The following is an 18556-nucleotide window of genomic DNA, read 5'->3' on the forward strand; positions in this document are numbered from 1 at the left end:
CGGCGAGCACCTTCAGTTTGGATAAACAGCACTGCTGCCGCAGAATCAGCCGACCGAGAAGCACCTTCAGTTTGGATAAACAGCACTGCGTCGAGGTCGACCGATTATCTATCCAAGTCTCGGTCGAGAAAGGTTTTCGAACCTTTGTTGGCAGAGGTCACCTTGCTAAACTTTCTCGGCATAGTTAGGTGTTACGAATCACATTGCTCGGCGTACAGGACGCCGAGTGGTTTTATGATTGGATACTCGCAAGTAGGTTTCAGGGTTCGGCATTCCGACGGCCGAACTACGTTTACCATCAAGACATACATCACGTTCGAGTACCTGTGCCCATACACCTTGGTCTCGATTCGACGTGCTTATACTCTCACGAATATAATCACGGTGACCGAATCAGGCTCCGACGATTATTGAACTCCGCAGAATTAGCAGCCTTGTCTTCAGGCTGTAGAACTCAGAGACCGAGAGCGTTCCTTCCTCGGTCGCAATCGCAAGATACAGAAGTCAACGACGCGTTCCAAGCGACATCAACAAATTTTACTCCTCGGCCGAGCTCGGCCGACGAGTTGGCACGCCCCGCATTCAACCGAAGGACGTAGTTAGCTTACTAGTTACTCGGCCTGCGCGCCACGTAGGTTTTGTAATTATTAGGGTCAACAGGTACTATTTACTATAACTTTAAAAATAGCTTTTCATTAAAAATGAAATTTTTTTTGAAATTTTCGTTAGTTTTTTTTTATTTTATCTCTATATTCTTTTACATTTTATTTATAATATAATAGGATATATATTTGCATTATCTGTAACAAAACAAATGATAAAAAATCAATTAACCATCCCAAATTCCAAAGCATCGAAACAGCAGACCTCCAAATCCCACCTGCACCACGACCAGCAATACAGCAGACGCACTAACAACCAGGCTACCCTCCATCCAACCTTGGCAGCATATAGCCTCGAAACTGCCCACCTCCACAGGTTCACCCATCTTCCTTCACTGTACACATTCTCTTTCATTGTCGGAATTGGATCGAGGTTGTACACTGTCATGAGAGAAGGGGAAAAGGGAAGAGTTAAAGAGATTGGAGCCGATATCGACGCCGTCGGAAGGGAGGCGTGTGGGTGTGGACTTGTCGGGGTTGTAACAGTGGCAATGAGGGGTGGGGGGGTTTCTGAAATTTTATTGTTTTTCTTTTCTTCTATTTTGGTTTTTAATGGGAAAAACCAATGCTTACGTGGCAAAATATTGTTTGTTATTGTTTAGGTCCTTACAGCCATTCTCGGACAAAGTTGTTAATAATATTTTCACTTTTAAGTGGGTGGCTTAACACTCCTATAATTTGGAGGTGGATTGTCTGCTCTTTTATTTCCATACTTTTTTCATGTTCTCTTGTTTGTGTGATTACGATTAAGCCACGTCAATATTCTATATTCTTATTACTTTTTGTTTTATTATTTCTATAAAAAACTAATATAAAATATTGACATGGCTTAACCGTGATCACACATCACAGGAAAGTATGAGAAAAGTATGAAAATGGGAGGGTAGACAATCCACCTCCCTATAAATTAAGGCTGTTTGGACTCATTTAATTTAAACTGTCAATAGAGCAAGTTGACATATATCCTAATTATATTTGGATTTTCATCACAAAAAATCTTTAAATTTACATAAAATTATTATTTTAGTCCTCAAGTTGATGATCAATTAATGTCGTCCTTAAATCTTACTACAACACATCAATGTCATTCATACCGTTCACTTTTGATAAAAAAAAAATTTGTTAGTTTAATGACGTCAAACACTTATGCACACTCACATATCCAATTATAAGGTGTGTCGTGAATTAAGCCCCCTTTTTTTTTTTATCGTAATAGATGATTCCTGAAATTGAGTAGTAGATTGCATTGATGGATAGAGTCTTTCTATCAACGCACTATGTATGACGTTCAAACCATTTTTTCCTTCTTAGTATAGCTTAAATTAATCATATTGCTTGTAATGAGAAAAAAATAGTCAAACCTATAGTAAGAATAATAAATTTACATGCATATGGGGGTTAAGTCAACTAGCCAAAAAACTGTGTTCATAATAATTTGGATTATATATCCTCTCGTGAATTATTGCCTAAAACTTGTAAAAATCATTTCAAGGATGAAAAAACAAAGTAGAGATTGGCATTGATGGAAGTCATTTAATGGGTAACTAGAAACTTAAAATATGAATCGATAAGCACCTTAACTATAAAAATGGAAAGAGATGATGAATCATATTAACTTATAAGCTAAAATTAAACAAGAAGAAATGATTGATTTTTTGGTGTATCATTCATGCGTGGTGCTCTAGTACTTATCCAATATTCATGCACGAGTCCCTTGATTGTCATATCCAAGTTGTACCTTAATGACTAGCTTTATCTTTCCAGACAAAACGTGATTATCTGAACTCCTGAAATGATGTGTTCTTTGACCTTTTCTGCCTTCTTGTGTCACCCTTTTATATCTTATTTGCCATGACTTCAATAGTTCCACAACTATTTGAAGAACTTTTATTTTTATTTTTATTTTTATTTTATAACAGTTTGCTCTTTGTATTTTTAATTTGTTTATTTTTGTTAAAGAGAACTTCATTAAAAAGACACAACAATTACAGAGGAAAAGATTCATCTAGGAACAAAAATATTAATATGCAATTGGATTATAGAAAATAGGTGTGAATTTTATTCACATGACACATTGGATATGTGTGTAGAAGCACTAACATACTTAAGCAAGACCTAAGAATCTATACGTACACTAAGATAAGCAATATGCGAAGCAGCCTTACCATAGTTAATGATTTAAAACAATGGCTAAGTGGATTGAAGAGGAAATAGACCGTCAGAAGATAAAATGACGCATTGAGAATTCGTAGGTATGGCGTTCGAGCTCTGGTTTGAGCTCACCTTTTGTGGAGAGGGAATGACACCGCCGTTCAAACTCACGTTTGTTCCGTGATATAAGATGAATTTTAGTCATCCGATGTCGTTTAAGCTACCAAAACTGCATTTAATTTCTGTAATAAAAATCGAACTTTTCGTTTGTCGTTCGATTAATGTCACTTACTTTTTTTTTTTTTTTTTTTTCCTAAGCCTCTTAAGTTGTTCAAAAGTTTTATAACACGGCCTATTTAAGTCGTGGCTGCTTCCTTTTGGGTTTCTCTCAAACTCTGATGAATTCCGGAAAACTTATTCTACGAGGGTTTATGTTCGTATCTCTCTTCGCTTGTGCTGGGTCAGTTAATTAGAACATCCAGAACCATAGACTACATAGGCCGGGGAAAGGGCATCGCCCCTCGAACGATATTCCGTAAAATGCAGTGTCAGTGAGATCCATTTGCTTCCTGCTATTTGGACGTGCGAAAAGCCGAAAGGCTTTTATGTCTTTGTGTTTCGTCTGGGGTCATTCTTGTGGTGACCTAAGAGATAAAGGGAATGGGTAGATGTGACGAAAAAACGAAGTGATGACAGTCAGTGAGAGGAGAGACACAGATCTGTGTGATTTGGAGTGACTTAACAAATTGTATTTATGTAACTTCATATCAGACAGGACAGCCATTTCTTGTAGTATTCTATTACGCATGATATGAGAGCAATTTATATTTAATCAAAGACCTCAAAGAAAGATTCTCCCACTTTCTCTGTGCTTCAATATATATATATATATATATATATATATGTGTGTGTGTGTGTGTGTGTGTGTGTGTGTGTGTATGTATATGCTCAAAGCTACTTTGACAGTAGTTGTCATACGATTTTAAGCCTTTCACTGATCAGCATGCCTAGTTTTCTCAGGGCAAGCTGCTTGTTGCTCCCATATATATTAGGCTCCAAGCTTCTTTGACAGTAGTTGTCATACGATTTTAAGCCTTTCACTGATCAGCAAGCCTAGTTTTCTCAGGGCAAGCTGCTTGTTGCTACCATATATATTATGCTCAAAGCTACTTTGACAGTCGTCGTCATACGATTTTAAGCCTTTCACTGATCAGCATGCCTAGTTTTCTGAGGGCAAGCTGCTTGTTGCTACCATTCATGATCATTCCTTCGATGCTCGTTGTGAGCTCAGAGGGGTGTCTTTCTCTCGTGTTCGCAACTCTTCCCAATAAAACTGATAGCAATATATGTTTTTGTAAATTTGGGTTCCATGTACCGAAAAATGAGTTTTTTCGTTGAAGGTTTCTTCTTGGTGACGTAAAGAGACCTGCATCTGGAGGACCAGATCCCCAACATCATTAGCCAACTTAGGAGTTTTCTTTTTGCCAGAAATAACGCTAGAGTTGCCAAAACATGTCTCAAATCTTAGTCGCCAAATGATGTAGCAGATGACATGGTTGTGTGTAGTTACGAGTTGGCCAACTCTATGATCGTTTGAGCACTCAAAGATATGACAATCCCTAGTACTATTGTTATTTTGAAAATCTGAATTCACCGTGCCACAACCTGCTGCCGGTGATCTGATCTCACTCCAAGTCTCCAATTGTCCTTTTGTTTTGTTTTGAATTTTAACTCCAGAAAGGATTTCCTTAATAAATTCTATTTATCATCTAGGGAATGTTGTATTGTTATAATTCAACATGATTTTTTCGTGTTACTATGTTCACAGGAACATAGAAAATTTGATTCAGGAAGCTGTGAGGAGATTGCTAGTGCTGCTAAAGAATGGAGAATCCGTAGTGATCTCACAGAAGTCGGCACTCATGCAGATAAACTTGGATATCAGTGTGGCGGGTGGACCATCGAGCGGCAGGGAGCAAGCGGCAATAATCTCACAGAAGGTAAATTGAGAGCCTTCTCTTTCTGTTGTTTGAAACTATCTGTCAGGACCAAAATATCTACCTATTAAGCGCTATATGAAACTTTCCGACCAAAAAAAGAAGCTCTAATGATACTTATTTTTCTTCAGCAGGTAGCACAATTATTAGTGCCATAAAGAACACAGTGGATCCTACAACCGCAGTAGTTTACAACGAAAATTCCTGACTCTGACTTTGTGGAACCTAATGAATTTTCGCATGCTGGTAGGAGAACACCGTATGCAGAGAACTATGGTGACAGCTTAGATTCGACAATAGCTGGTCCTCGCCCGAGCACCACCACAAATGTTTGCAGGGCTGTGAAATGTGTTGTTACGTCATCTCTGACTGTCCTGTTGAGATCCAACCCTATGTTCCGATGATCAATGCTCTTGTTGCAGCTTGGCTTCCAGGAACAGAAGGCCAAGGGGTTGCTGATGTTTTGTTTGGTGACTATGGTTTCACTGGCAAGCTTCCTCGGACTTGGTTCAAAAGCGTTGATCAATTACCTATGAATGTTGGAGATGCACATTATGACCCTCTCTTCCCCTTTGGATTTGGCCTCACCGCAACAGCGACCAAAGCCAACTAGGAAATTCTTCAGGATTGAGAGACACACTTTTATGGCCCTTCGATTTACCCGTTTTCAACCAGAAATTAAGTTTATAACTGTGAAGGAAGCTGTTACAATTAGTACCGGTATGGAAAACGTACAAGAAAACTAATGCAGAATATTATTTTCTGGGTAAAATACATCATATATGTAAGTAAATATAAGATTCAAAAGTGTGTAAGTACTCATATATGGTCCAAATGTTGCTTCAACTACTGAACTCCCAAAAACTTCTGACAATCGATGGAAAGAGTGTACTGGCAATACTTTTCGTTCTTCATGCAGAGAAAGAAGCGTTCGTATGCTGATGCCATTTTCGTTGCAGTGAACATCGAAACCACATATTTCTTGCAAGCCAGGCCTTTCCTCTTCAGCACACTAGATCCGTGTCTAATCGCCAACTCCAATGCCTCTATGAAAGACTTGACATTGGGCGAAAATGTGTATCCGAATTCTTCATCTACAACCACAGTCCCAACAATGCTTGGATAATTCAGTGTTAAAACTGGTTTCCCAGTATGCATTGCTTCGATCAATGTAAGATCAAGCCCTTGAGGTCTCAATGTTGGATTCACAAACACATCGAGCGCAGTGTGAAATTGAGACAACTCCAAAGGCTCCAATGCTCCTAAAATCTTCACATTTGGGCCTAATTCGGCGTACCTTCTTCTCCAAGGACCTGCCCCTGCTACAAGTAAAAAAACACTGGGGTGGCGCCTCACAATCGAAGAAAAGGCCTCATAGAGAAGCGGATGCCCTTTGTCCCTCACCAACCGCCCTGCAACTCCCATCACAATGCTCGCATCGCGGAACCTTACACCCGCTTCTTGGTCCTGGGTAAATTCTGTTTCGTCAACGCCGTTGAGTATGACCTGTACATTTCTCTGGGGGAGTTAATAGATGTTCATTAGAACCTCACCGACACTACTGCTTATGCATATGTGCTGGGTGTAGCTTCTAAAGAATCGAATTTCCTCTACGAGCCTTGGCATTGCTTCGTGAAGCTCTGCTGTCGGGTCTGCCAGCTGCCACCCTTTCGGAATCAAAAGAAGCTCTTGCAGCAACTTGGAGTGCATAATTTCGTACCATATCCCATGCCAAGTGACAGTCACGTTCGTAACCATTTTCGCACGCCAGTACACCAGCGAAACGCTCTCGGTGTGCACATAATCAAACGCCGTATTTGCATTGGCTTTATTGAAAATTTCAAATGCTCAAGAGATGTTAACAGAACCATGATTATTGGATGCAAAATACAAATGAAGGTTACCTTCATGTATGTTCCACCGTGCCTGCCCTTCTGTCAGAAGGCACGGTGAAGACATGAATCTTGTGGCCCTGGCAGCAAGCTCATGGTACAAAGTCGAAGCATGGCGCTCCATGCTGCCTGGAGCCGGGCCAACAGGCCACATCTTGGAGAAGACGGCGAGCTTGAGCTTTTCGTATGTCGGTCCAAAACAAAGCTGGTTCCAAGAGAACTTAGCATCTCTAAGATCATCATTGAATTGGGGAAAATGGGCCCGAAAAAACGGTTCTTGAACGTTCCTAGGGGATGCAAGGAAGACGAAGAAGGATGTGAAGAGTAGGATCAATGGGAAAATTGTTGAATATCTGAAAGAGAAAAATTTGGAGGAAGGTTTGGGAGCTTGGTGCTTCAATCCCATTTCTAAGAATCTCTCAAAGAAAGTTTTGGTTTGTTTCACATTTTTTGTTGTTGAAGAATATGGTTTGATTGATATTATATTAAGTTGGTAGTGCAAGTTGTTCGATGACTTTTTGTAGAAAATATGGAAGAGAATGCTTCGTGGAAAATATGGAAGAGAATGCTTTTTCTCATTAATTTTTCTCTACAAGATTACAAGGATATATATACATGATACAAATGTGTAGATAGGACAAGGTAGCCGTCCTAGTGTGTAGGTAGGACAAGGTAGGACGGCTGTAGAGGACAAGGTAGCTGTCCTAGTGTGTAGGTAGGACAAGGTAGGACGGCTGTAGGACGGCTTATTCTTCCAATAATAATATTATATACAATTACACAAGGACTCCAACCATATTCCTTATTTGTCTAACACTCCCCCTCAAGTTGGAGAGTGGATGTCAAGAACTCCCAACTTGCGTAACATACCCGAAAACTTTTCTTTCCCAAGAGGTTTGGTAAACAAGTCTGCCAACTGTTGTGCCGTACCCACATGCTTGGTCTCTATTGTGCCATCTACAATCTTATCTCGTATAAAGTGACAATCCATCTCAATGTGACGAGTTCGTTCATGAAAAACAGGATTGGCAGCTATATGTAACGCTGCTTGATTATCACAAAATAAAATGGAAGGACCATCCAAAGGAATGTTCAAATCCTTCAACAAAAAACGAAGCCAAACTATCTCAAGCACCTGCCATGGCCCTATATTCCGCATCTGCTGAAGAGAGCGAAACGGTTTTCTGTCGTTTCGTCAGCCAAGAAATCAAAGAACCGCCCAAGAATACACAATACCCAGTAGTCGAACGGCGAGTGATAGGGCAACCTGCCCAATCAGAATCACAAAACGCAGTTAACTTGGTCTGGTTGTCAGAACGAAATAATAAACCTTGACCTGGAGTAACCTTCAAATAACGAACAATACGAAGCGCAGCATCCATATGAGATATCCTTGGCTCGTGCATAAAACGGCTTAGAACATGCACAGAATAGGTGATATTCGGCCGAGTGATAGTGAGATATATTAACTGACCTACTAATCGTCGATACTTTTCAGGATCCTTGAGAAGTTCTCCTTTATCAGATAATTTTGTGTCATCCATAGGAAAAGCAATGGGTCGTGCTCCCAAAAAACCATAGTCCTTGAGAATCTCTAATGCATACTTGCGTTGAGAAATATAAATCCCTTGTTTGGAACGAGAAACCTCAATACCCAAAAAATATTTTAAATCACCAAGGTCTTTTATCCGAAAATGATCATGGAGAAAAGATTTCAGAGAATTAATGGCACTAGCATCATTGCCTGTAATCACAATATCATCCACATAAATGAGCAAAGCTGTGAAAGAAATACCAGACTTTTTAGTGAACAATGAATAGTCAGCTTTGGATTGTTGAAAACCGGCAGAAATGATGGCACTAGTGAATTTGGCAAACCATTGGCGAGAAGCCTGCTTAAGACCATAAAGTGACTTGTGAAGGCGACACACAAGATTCTCCCCCTGTCGCCGAAGACCAGGAGGAGGAGACATATAGATTTCTTCATGTAAGTCACCATGTAAGAAAGCATTATTAACATCAAGCTGATGAAGAGACCAAGACTGACTAGCAGCAAGAGCAAGAAGACAACGCACCGTAATCATCTTAGAAGTAGGAGAAAAAGTGTCATGATAATCAATACCTTCAGCCTGAGTGAAGCCTTTAGCAACCAAACGAGCTTTGTAGCGGTCAATAGAGCCGTCGGAATTGTGCTTGAGTTTGTACACCCACTTACAACCAATGGGAATTTTGCCAGGGGGCAAGGAAGTTAAAGTCCAAGTACCATTAGGATGTAAAGCTTGAAGCTCCTCAGTCATAGCACGTTGCCAATTGGGGTCAGTGGCAGCCTCGACAAAGGAGGAAGGCTCCACATTCCGACTGACAGAGTTAATGTAAGAAAAATGCCTGGGAGAGTAACGGTGATAAGAGAGAAAATTACAAAGTGGATATCGCGTACCTTGTGTAGAACCGGGTTGCGAAGTAGAAGATGGGTGGGATGGCAGAATCACCTGCGAGCAAACGTAGTCTTTTAAATAGGATGGAGGTTTATGGGCACGGGAAGAGGTGCGGGGAAGGGGAGGATTAGTAGGTAGTGGGGGGGGTAGGGATGTCCGTGGGTAAAAGGGTGAAAGGTAAGGAAGTAGCGGGGGGCGGGGGGAAGGAGGGGATGCCGAGAGGGCAGGGGCATGGGGAGGAACGGGTAATGGGGCAGCAAGGGAATCTGTGGGAGGCGTGGAAGGGGAGGAAGGTGGTGGGTTATATGTAAAGTCCAAAGGGGGTGGGATGGGTAGGGTAGGCGAAGAGGATGGGATAGGAGGGTGAGAAACGACATAAAGGAAAATAGTTTCGTGAAAGATGACGTCTCGACTAGTGAAAATGCGGTGATTGTCGAGATCGTAAAGGGTATAGGCCTTTTGTCCATGAGGATAACCGAGAAAAATGCAACGATGAGCCCGAGGGGAAAATTTGGTGGTGGGAGTGACAGAGGTGGCATATGCCAGACAACCAAAGACGCGGAAGTGGTCATAAGATGGGGTTTTCGAAAAGAGAACCTCAAATGGGGATTTATGATGGAGAAGACGGGTAGGGAGACGATTGATGAGATAAGTAGCGGTAAGAACACATTCCCCCCAAAACTTGATAGGAAGATGGGATTGAAAACGAAGGGCGCGAGCGGTTTCAAGAAGATGACGATGTTTTCTTTCAACAACGTCATTTTGTTGGGGGGTATAAACACAAGAAATTTGTAAAAGCACCCCATGATCAGAGAAAAAACTACGAAGAGATAAAAATTCACCACCATTGTCAGTACGAATGCATTGGATGGTAGTGCGGAATTGGGTAGTGACATAAGGAAAAAAATCCTTAATTAATTGTTGAGTGTCGGATTTATGTTTCATGAGGAAGACCCACGTAAAGCGAGAAAAATCATCCACAATGATTAAGAAATAATGAGCACCAAAAAAAGAAGATTGACGATTCGAGCCCCAAATATCACAATGAATTAAAGCAAAAGGGAAAGTTGATGAAATTGAACTCAAAAGAAAAGGTTGACGAGTTTGTTTTGCCAACGGACAAACATCACAAATATGACTAGAATCAAAAGTACAATTAAGAGAGCTAGATGCTAAAGCTTGCAAACGAGTGGAGGAGGGGTGACCAAGACGCCTATGCCAAAGGGAGGAGGGGATGGTAATGATGTTGCAGAGAGGTTGACGGGTGGGGAGAGAAGAGGTAAGGGCCACAAGGTAATACAGATCGCCACGTCGCTTACCTACACCAATCATCGCCTTCGAAACCAAGTCCTGCAAAACACACCAAGAAGGAAAGAAGGTTATGGAACACGATAATCCATCTGTAAGTTTACCAACCGATAAAAGGTCCACTCGGAAATTAGGGACACATAAAACATCCTTCAAAGTAACTGATGAATTTAAAGGAAGAGTGCTGGTAAAAGTAATGGGAGCGGAAGCACCACTAGGCAAAGAAACAGGCGGCAAATGTGAAGGAAAACGATTAACCAAACATGAAGCGGAAGAAGTAATATGATCCGTAGCACCACTGTCAAGAATCCATTGACCATGACGAGAGGTGACAGGTAACAAACCTTGGGCAAAATTAGTAGTGAGAACGGCATTGGCCTGAAGAGGGGTGGTGGTGTCACATAGAGCAGCTAGAACACGGGAGTGCTGCTCGGCAGAGAGGTCAGGCATGGCAAGCTGCAAGTCATGCAAAGTGGGCTGGGCCTCGTGCACTTGGTGGGTCGCTGGAGTAGAAGAGGAGGCGGGGGCCTGGGTGCCTTGCACGTGATGGGCCTGGGTGAAATTATGGGGCCGGGAAGCAGAAAACCGTGGCTGCCGGGGAGGACTGGAAGGTGCATGGCTGCGGGAAGAACTGGAAGCAGTGGCACGGCGCGGTGGTCGCCACGGTTGGCCATGGAGGGGATGGCCAACGGGATAGCCATGAAGTTTATGGCAGGTGTCTTGGGTATGATAATCAAAATTGCAGTAGGTGCAGTGGAGGGGAGGACGAGCAGAGGAGGGACGGGACGGGCCACGAACAGCCATGGGAATGGCAGAGAAAGCTGCCGAAAAAAAAAAATTAGGGCTAGGGTTATAAACCTGCTTTGTATACCATGTAGAAAATATGGAAGAGAATGCTTTGTGGAAAATATGGAAGAGAATGCTTTTTTTCATTAATTTTTCTCTACAAGATTACAAGGATATATATACATGATACAAATGTGTAGGTAGGACAAGGTAGCCGTCCTAGTGTGTAGGTAGGACAAGGTAGGACGGCTGTAGAACGGCTTGACGGCTGTAGGACGGCTGTAGGACGGCTAGTGTGTAGGTAGGACAAGGTAGGACGGCTGTAGGACGGCTTGACGGCTGTAGGACGGCTTATTCTTCCAATAATAATATTATATACAATTACACAAGGACTCCAACCATATTCCTTATTTGTCTAACACTTTTCGCAAAGGATTAAATAAAGGGCTTCGGCCATTGCTGCCTGATCCATCCTCGAACTTGTTCCATTTTTGTATAGTAACTGCAGCACATGATCCATCCTGATGAGATATCGGCAACTCTGTAGTTCAGAGTGGAAGTTTTTTCATACCATGGCATAAACCGTATATGGCTCATTTGAAAATACTTTTAAAACGACGGAAAGCACTTTTAGTGAAAATATTTTTTAGACCAATTCTTAATAAAAATACAAGTGAAACCTAAAAAAACATTTGAAGTGCTTCTTGTAAGAAGCACATGCATGAAGCACTTCACGTGCTTTTGAAACCCAAAACATTTTTCCTAAAAGTGTTTTCAATCATATTAGAAGAGCTTCCAAACGAGCCATATTCCGATTGAGGGGTTGGGAAGAATGAATTGGTTTGAAAGTCATCATTTACAAATACAAAACAATTTCACTAGACTAGTACCAAGAGACATTTCACTTTCAAGTTGCAAGTGTATATTTTGACAAGTAATTGTCGCACCCTCCTTGACGTTGTAAGCTCTTCTGCTAAATTTTGTCCCTTAATTTTTTTGTTTGACTGGCTTAAAAAAATGGAGGAGTTATAAGGGGGAGTGATTTCTACTCCCCTTTCTTTTCCAAATTTTTGTTCTTTCACTCGAGGATATGCATATGACGGCGACAAAGTGACTATGATGGAACCCATGATTTGGTATTAAGCTTAGCCTCCATGTAACGTATTAAAATTAAATATTAACAGTATACTTTAAGGATTAGTATTTTAAATGCATATAGTGGATAGAGTTGGGTTTCTACTCGCATGTCCAGGGCTCGAGACTCCCTCTCCTCTATTCATGAGTGAGCTTAACTTGTTTATCCAAAACAAATAACAATATCCAATGAAAATAATAATAAAATCTTAAAACAACGACAATTACAAACAAAACGACACAGTGGGAACCAGGGGGAGATCCATCCATGTGAAAGTCCGATTAAGTGGTTGTGAGGGCTTTTGAGGACAACCCAACAATCTAGGCAGGTGGTGGAAGAGAAGATCACCATGGTTGTACCGATGTTGTGCAACATAAGTTTTGAACAAAAATAAAAAAATCTAATTTCAAACAAAGAGAAACGTATAGAAGACCACCATGACTCTTTTGTTCTTGAACCTTGTTCAAAGAAAGATTTTCTCTCTCTATTTCTCACGAGACCAATCTCCCTTTTTTCCTTCTTTAGTTATAGACCAATCAAGATGTGCCGCCATTTTAATTAATAAATGATGATGTATTACGCAATTAATATTTTTTTATACCATATGTTTAACACCACAAATTTTTTATGAAATCACTAGAAATTCCTAGGACCTCAAAAAAAAAACCTAGCCCCATAGGCTTAGACTCTGATCCATCGTTCGATTAACACCTAATGTATTAGCACCACCGATCTTAAAATCCTGAATCCGATTGCACTAGCATCACTACTACGATTCCGAATCCTTGTCGAATTCTCTTTGTGAGGATTCTGAAGATCTGTAAATCGTGTCCGTTCATCGTATATTGTCCGATAAAAAATTATTTTAAATATTTTTATTTAAAAATAAACATAAACAGTATTTGACAAAAACTGATCACATAATATATAATAAACGGACACAATTTACGAATTCTCAGAATTCGATCAGGAGATGATGCACTACTACTGCAGAGAGCCACTATCTGCTACCACAAAGGTACGACAACCTCCCCTGCCCATGATCCCGAATTTCACCAAACCCTAAAAGTAGGAATCTTTGTCCCAAATTCCTAGAACAAAATTTAGGGTTTTCAGCAAATTTAGAAATTTAGGGTTTTTCAACAAAAAAAAAAAAAAAATTGAAACTCAGGGTTTTTCATGTATTAACTTTTAGGGTTTTCTTCCCCAAACCCTAGCTTTTATTCAATTTCCATTTCTGCAGGCGAATCTTGAAGAAATCAAATTTCAGGTTTTTGGAAGCATTTCCTTATTTTGGTTTCAGTACCATTGGTAGGTGACGAAGCGAGCAACAAGGCTATTCCAGAACAAGTCACTGTGCCAACCATGTCCTCCACCACTCATCGCCGCCGCCCCAGAACCTGACGCAACTCTGCGGCGCACTGGCGTCCAACGATTCGACGAGCCACAATGGCCTGCTGCCGGGCCTTGCCGAGCCGGACGACGGTCCGCGTGGGTACGCCAAGTTCGGGAACATGGTTCGGATTCGGTTGAATTCTCAGTCCAAGGACGATAGGAGAGAGATTAAGGGGAAGCTGATGGGTGAGCTCGAGCAAGTCAGGCGCTTGGTGAAGAATCTTGAAGCTAAGGAGGTTGATCTTGGTGACAGGTACGGTCAATCGCAATTTTCGGCTAATTATGCGGTAGATAATGTTAAACCTACAATGAGGGTCAACTCGGAGGCAGGTTCTGTAGGACTCCGTGATTCGGGGCTGAATCGGGGTTTGAGTGTTTCGGTTGCAGAGAATAGGAATGGGGTTGGTCAGTTTGTGGAGAAAGAGATAGTGAAGAAGAGGCCGAAGACAAATCAGTGTTCGGAGTTTCCAATTGGCAAGGGAAAGTTACCGCCTTCGGGGAGTAGCAAGAAGTTGAAACCCAATGGAGGGGGGAGAGGTGGGGGTGGAGGAGAGCCTTGGTTCAGGTCAGGTAAGAATCCGAGTAAAATGTTCAAGAATTGTTGTGCTTTGCTAGACAAGTTGATGAAGCATAAGTTTGGCTGGGTGTTTAATAAGCCTGTTGATGCGAAGATGCTTGGTCTTCATGATTACTTTAAGATTGTTAAGAAACCGATGGATTTGGGCACGGTGAGGACGAGGCTGAACGAGAATTGTTATAAGACGCCTGAGGAATTTGCAGAGGATGTGAGACTTACATTTAATAATGCAATGTTGTATAACCCGAAAGAGCAGGATGTTCATCTTATGGCAGACCAATTGTTGAAGATGTTTGAAGCCAAGTGGACCGATATAGAGGCTGAGTATAATCTCAATCTGAGAAATGGATTGGGTAATACTTCAAATTTCACAACACCTCTTTCAAGAAAGGTTGAAGCTCCTGTTCCTCTTCCGGCATCAAATATGAGGACTTTGGATAGAGCAGAATCTACGACAAAGCCTGTTGATCCCAAGTTGAAACCTGTGGGTTCTGGTCATTCAGGTAGGGTATCAGTTCCAAAGAAACCAAAAGCTAGGGACCCCGACAAAAGGGATATGACTTATGAGGAGAAGCAGAGGCTCAGCGCAAGCCTTATGACTTTGCCTTCTGAGAAACTAGATAACGTTGTGAAGATTATTAGGAAGAGGAACCCAGGGCCTTTTCAGCAAGAGGATGAGATTGAGGTGGACATTGGTAGTGTTGATCCTGAAACGCTTTGGGAACTGGATAGGTTTGTGACTAATTACAAAAAAAGCTTGAGCAAAGTTAACAGAAACGTGGAGCTTGGTCCTCAATCAATAGCAGAGCCCAGCGATGCCGTCCAGGAGATGGTAAGACATTAAATTAGTTCCCTACCCTGCTTCTCACTTTTAAGTTTTTCTGGCTAATACATGATTAACTTATCATCTTTGCAGACTGTAGAACCAACCACTACAGTTGCAGCAAAAGACGCCAACGCAGGTAATAAATTTTAACTCTTAAACATCAGTGGCACATTGGTTGAGGTCACTCTTGAATCTATGACGTTCTATTTGCTTAACAATTCCTGTTTCGTTTATAGAAGAGGAAAACAACAGTAATGCCTTTTCCCCGGTTCGAAGAGAAGAGCAAGGTGATAATGTGAGTGGATCAAGTAGTTCTAGGAGTGATTCTGAATCCTCTTCAAGTGGTAATTATCAGTGTTTTTCTGTTACTATTCATGTAAGGTCCTAGTTCTGTTTGATGTTGTTGAGAGTTTATTTATTGTGGTATACTCTGTTATGCAGATTCTGACAATGAAAGTTCCTCCGGTGTTGAATCAGATTCAAATCATTGACCTAGGACTTGAATTGATTTAGTTGAGGTAGGTGGCACTATCTTGGTTAATGATTTTGTTCTTATTTTTTAGTCAAAGTTGGCCTGTCGACTACTGAATAAATCTTGAATCAAGAACAGACAGTAACAACGGAATTATAATATTCAATCTTTGGGGTTCCATGATTGGTTACAATTGAGTTTCTTTGATCTTGGAAACCCTAAAAAGGAAACTAGAAAGAGAGTAAAACTCTGAGTTTCCGTTATATAACTAAACGATAATTTGTATTGTGCCAGTTGTCATTGCAGCAATTATGATCGTTCTTTTTCTCTCCGCTCAATGGCTATTTGTCAATAAATAAATGCAGAGATATCTGTCAGAAGTGTTAGACCGTTGTAGTTTTTCCATTAAAAGTTTTTCATTTTATTTGGATCATAATAATTGGCAGGAGACCAATTTATAAAATGTTTGGGGTGCCCTAACAGTAGTTTAATCTAACTTTCCATTAGACCAATGGGAAATTGTTTGTTTCTTCAAGTTTTACAATCCCAAATTGTGTTCCATAATATGTTGAATGTCTTTGTTCTGTATTTCATGACATTTCTGGTTTAAAAAACTTTCATCACTCTAGTACCAGTGAGGCTCTCGCCTTGAATTTTTGTTTTGCAGTGGCTGTCCACTGGATTTGTGAAGTTTCTCCAATTACCATGAAATTTTTCAAACTGTGAATGTCTAATGGAATTTTGAACCTTATTTGTGTTCCTTAGTTACAAATGATGAAAAGATATCATGGTCATAGTTTATTTACAACGCTTCTGCATATGTATGGATAAGCATGTGTGACTGCAGTGTGTTCATGTGCATGTCGGTGAAGAGTCCATGTGCGTGCGTGCGTGCGTGCGTGCACACTCATGTATCAAGAAAACTCTTGCTGGTTTGAGAGCAACACTTGCGAGTTGCTCCAATAATATTCGTTTTAAAATATGGCCACAACCTCTAAATGTTAGTGTATATGCATATACTAGGATTCTGAGTTTGTATTATACATAGATAGCTTGCGTGCTACGGACATCTTTAAATGCACATACAAGATCCAGTAGTTATGTGACAATCTTTAAGATATTTGATTTTAGTAACAGACATTTGCATAAATTCGGATAATGTTATTAAATCCCGATTCATAAGCATGCTAAATTTGCAACGGTTTCCTAAAATTCAGGTTGAGTGATAATGTAAATGCATGACATATTCAGTCATTCACTAGTTATGTGGCTTCTGTTATGATGGAGACATCTCACACAAGTTTCTTTCACATTTCTTGACATCTCAGATCTTTTGCGAAGTTTTTTGTTCGACCTGGGACATAGTTGGTGTAGATCAAAGCATCCAAAGCGGGTCAACTGCTGCTCCTGTTTAGAGTTCGTCGAAGGTGTACATTGATGTAGGAAGGTAAATTAATTAGTTGTTGATTAGGGAAGACATTGTATGAAAGTCGTAGAACGAACAATGATGATGGCAGGAAACAGTTTGTATGAAAAATGTGTACGAGTGGAAACTGCAAGCTACTTGCTCATCATTTTCTTTTAAAAAGTGATATGTTAGAAGTTGTTTTTATGGTTGTGCTTCTGACTTGTCTTAGTGCACACCCTTTTGGTTTCTTTACCTGGTCTTGGGGTCACTCTGGTTTTGTTATCTGTAGTCCAAGAATTTAATTTGGGGTTGGCGATTACACCATAGTATAGTAGAATTTTCGTCGAACTAAACTGATGAGTTCTCCAACGGTGTATCACTTTTTGAGTACGTCAATTAAAAGTAATAATTCGTCTGTTTCTGACTTAATATTTAACCTTATTCTTAGAGAGATTCTCTCTTACATTTGATATATAATTTCAATGGCGTTTTCTGCCCAATAAACGTGAAACAATTTGTCCAGGATCTGCTTACACGTGTTGGATTGATAACAAAAAACTCTCTCGTGTTTAGGGTTTTCATCACGTTCGTCCTGGTTTTCATCACGTTCGTCCTTAACATGAGATTCCGTTACAATTTCTGTTAAGATGCTTATGTGGCATGTGTGGGGCCAAGTGAATCTGTGCGAAGGCACAAATATATGAAAGCCCCCCCCCCCCCCCCATTCAAACAGAAATTGTGATAAATCCTTGGAAGTTCAAAATAGTGTCTTTTCTTTTCAGTTGCACTTTTACCATTTGTTTGGAGCATCCTAGGCCTTCTCCGTACAAAAAAAAAAAATCTGGAAGTTGTAGTTGTACCGGAGTTGCAAAGTTTTGGAGTTGAAAGTTTTTGCATCCGGTTTGCTGGAAATTTGTAAATGTTTGAGAATGTTTAGTGTTAAATAATTAGAGGCCAAATACCAAATTTTGTCCGAGTTTAAGGTAGAAGATAGATGACCCGTGAAGGTAACTTATTCCTTCTAATCCTACATTTCGTGGGGATTAGAAGGGATCCGTTCATGATTATTCCACCTAATTCATTCAACTAGGACACAGTTTAGTAATTGACCTTAAATCCGAATCGATTGAGTTATCCGATCATAAGCACCAAACACAACCTTAAGCTACTACTATCATCCTAAATTTGCAACAGTTTGGAGTTATTAATCCTAATTCATAAGCATACTAAACTTGCAACATTTTCCTAAAACTCATGTGTAGGACATTAAGGGTTATGTTTGGGCAAGGAACTTTCAAAATCCAAAGGGATTTAGGCATAGTGATGAAGAAATCGACCAGAAAAAGTTTGATAGGAGGGATTAGAAATGCAGTACATGAGCATTACAAAGGCATGAAATTAGTCATTTACAAATTCCTACGACGTATAAGAGGTGCATTTTTGAATTCCTCCTGTCCAACTTTTGTGATCCACTTCTTCCTCGTTTTGCCTATATGCCTTAGAATTTGGAAG

At 40.5% G+C, this 18556-nt stretch overlaps 1 protein-coding gene and 2 pseudogenes across 2 annotated transcripts; 2 read left to right on the plus strand and 1 right to left on the minus strand.

Annotated features, from left to right (window-relative positions):
- The first annotated feature begins 814 nt into the window (after nucleotides 1–814).
- LOC137714569 (uncharacterized) lies at nucleotides 815–5423 on the plus strand (annotated as a pseudogene).
- Nucleotides 5424–5656: 233 nt separating this feature from the next.
- LOC137714571 (uncharacterized) lies at nucleotides 5657–7108 on the minus strand (annotated as a pseudogene).
- Nucleotides 7109–13289: 6181 nt separating this feature from the next.
- LOC137715383 (transcription factor GTE4-like) lies at nucleotides 13290–17248 on the plus strand. Of its 2 annotated transcripts, XM_068454689.1 has the most exons (6): nucleotides 13290–13384; nucleotides 13610–15170; nucleotides 15255–15300; nucleotides 15401–15508; nucleotides 15606–15682; nucleotides 16965–17248. In XM_068454689.1, the coding sequence occupies exons 2-5, from the start codon at nucleotides 13881–13883 to the stop codon at nucleotides 15653–15655; spliced, it is 1494 nt and encodes a 497-aa protein (XP_068310790.1). In that variant the 5' UTR covers nucleotides 13290–13384; nucleotides 13610–13880; the 3' UTR covers nucleotides 15656–15682; nucleotides 16965–17248. The 2 variants fall into 2 exon arrangements, with proteins under 2 accessions (XP_068310790.1, XP_068310791.1); XM_068454690.1 differs by lacking the exon at nucleotides 13290–13384 and having other exon boundaries at nucleotides 13396–15170; nucleotides 15401–15459.
- The last annotated feature ends 1308 nt before the right edge of the window (nucleotides 17249–18556 follow it).

This window comes from Pyrus communis, chromosome 14 (genome assembly GCF_963583255.1).
Source record: "Pyrus communis chromosome 14, drPyrComm1.1, whole genome shotgun sequence".
NCBI classification, from domain to species: Eukaryota; Viridiplantae; Streptophyta; class Magnoliopsida; order Rosales; family Rosaceae; genus Pyrus; species Pyrus communis.

Excerpts from the sequence above, each read along its gene's own strand:
- LOC137715383 (XM_068454689.1), top strand. The coding sequence starts at position 13,881 with ATGGTTCGGATTCGGTTGAATTCTCAGTCCAAGGACGATAGGAGAGAG. Across the intron at positions 15,171-15,254 it reads GCGATGCCGTCCAGGAGATG|ACTGTAGAACCAACCACTAC; the intron begins GTAAGACATTAA and ends TCATCTTTGCAG. Across the intron at positions 15,301-15,400 it reads AGCAAAAGACGCCAACGCAG|AAGAGGAAAACAACAGTAAT; the intron begins GTAATAAATTTT and ends TTTCGTTTATAG.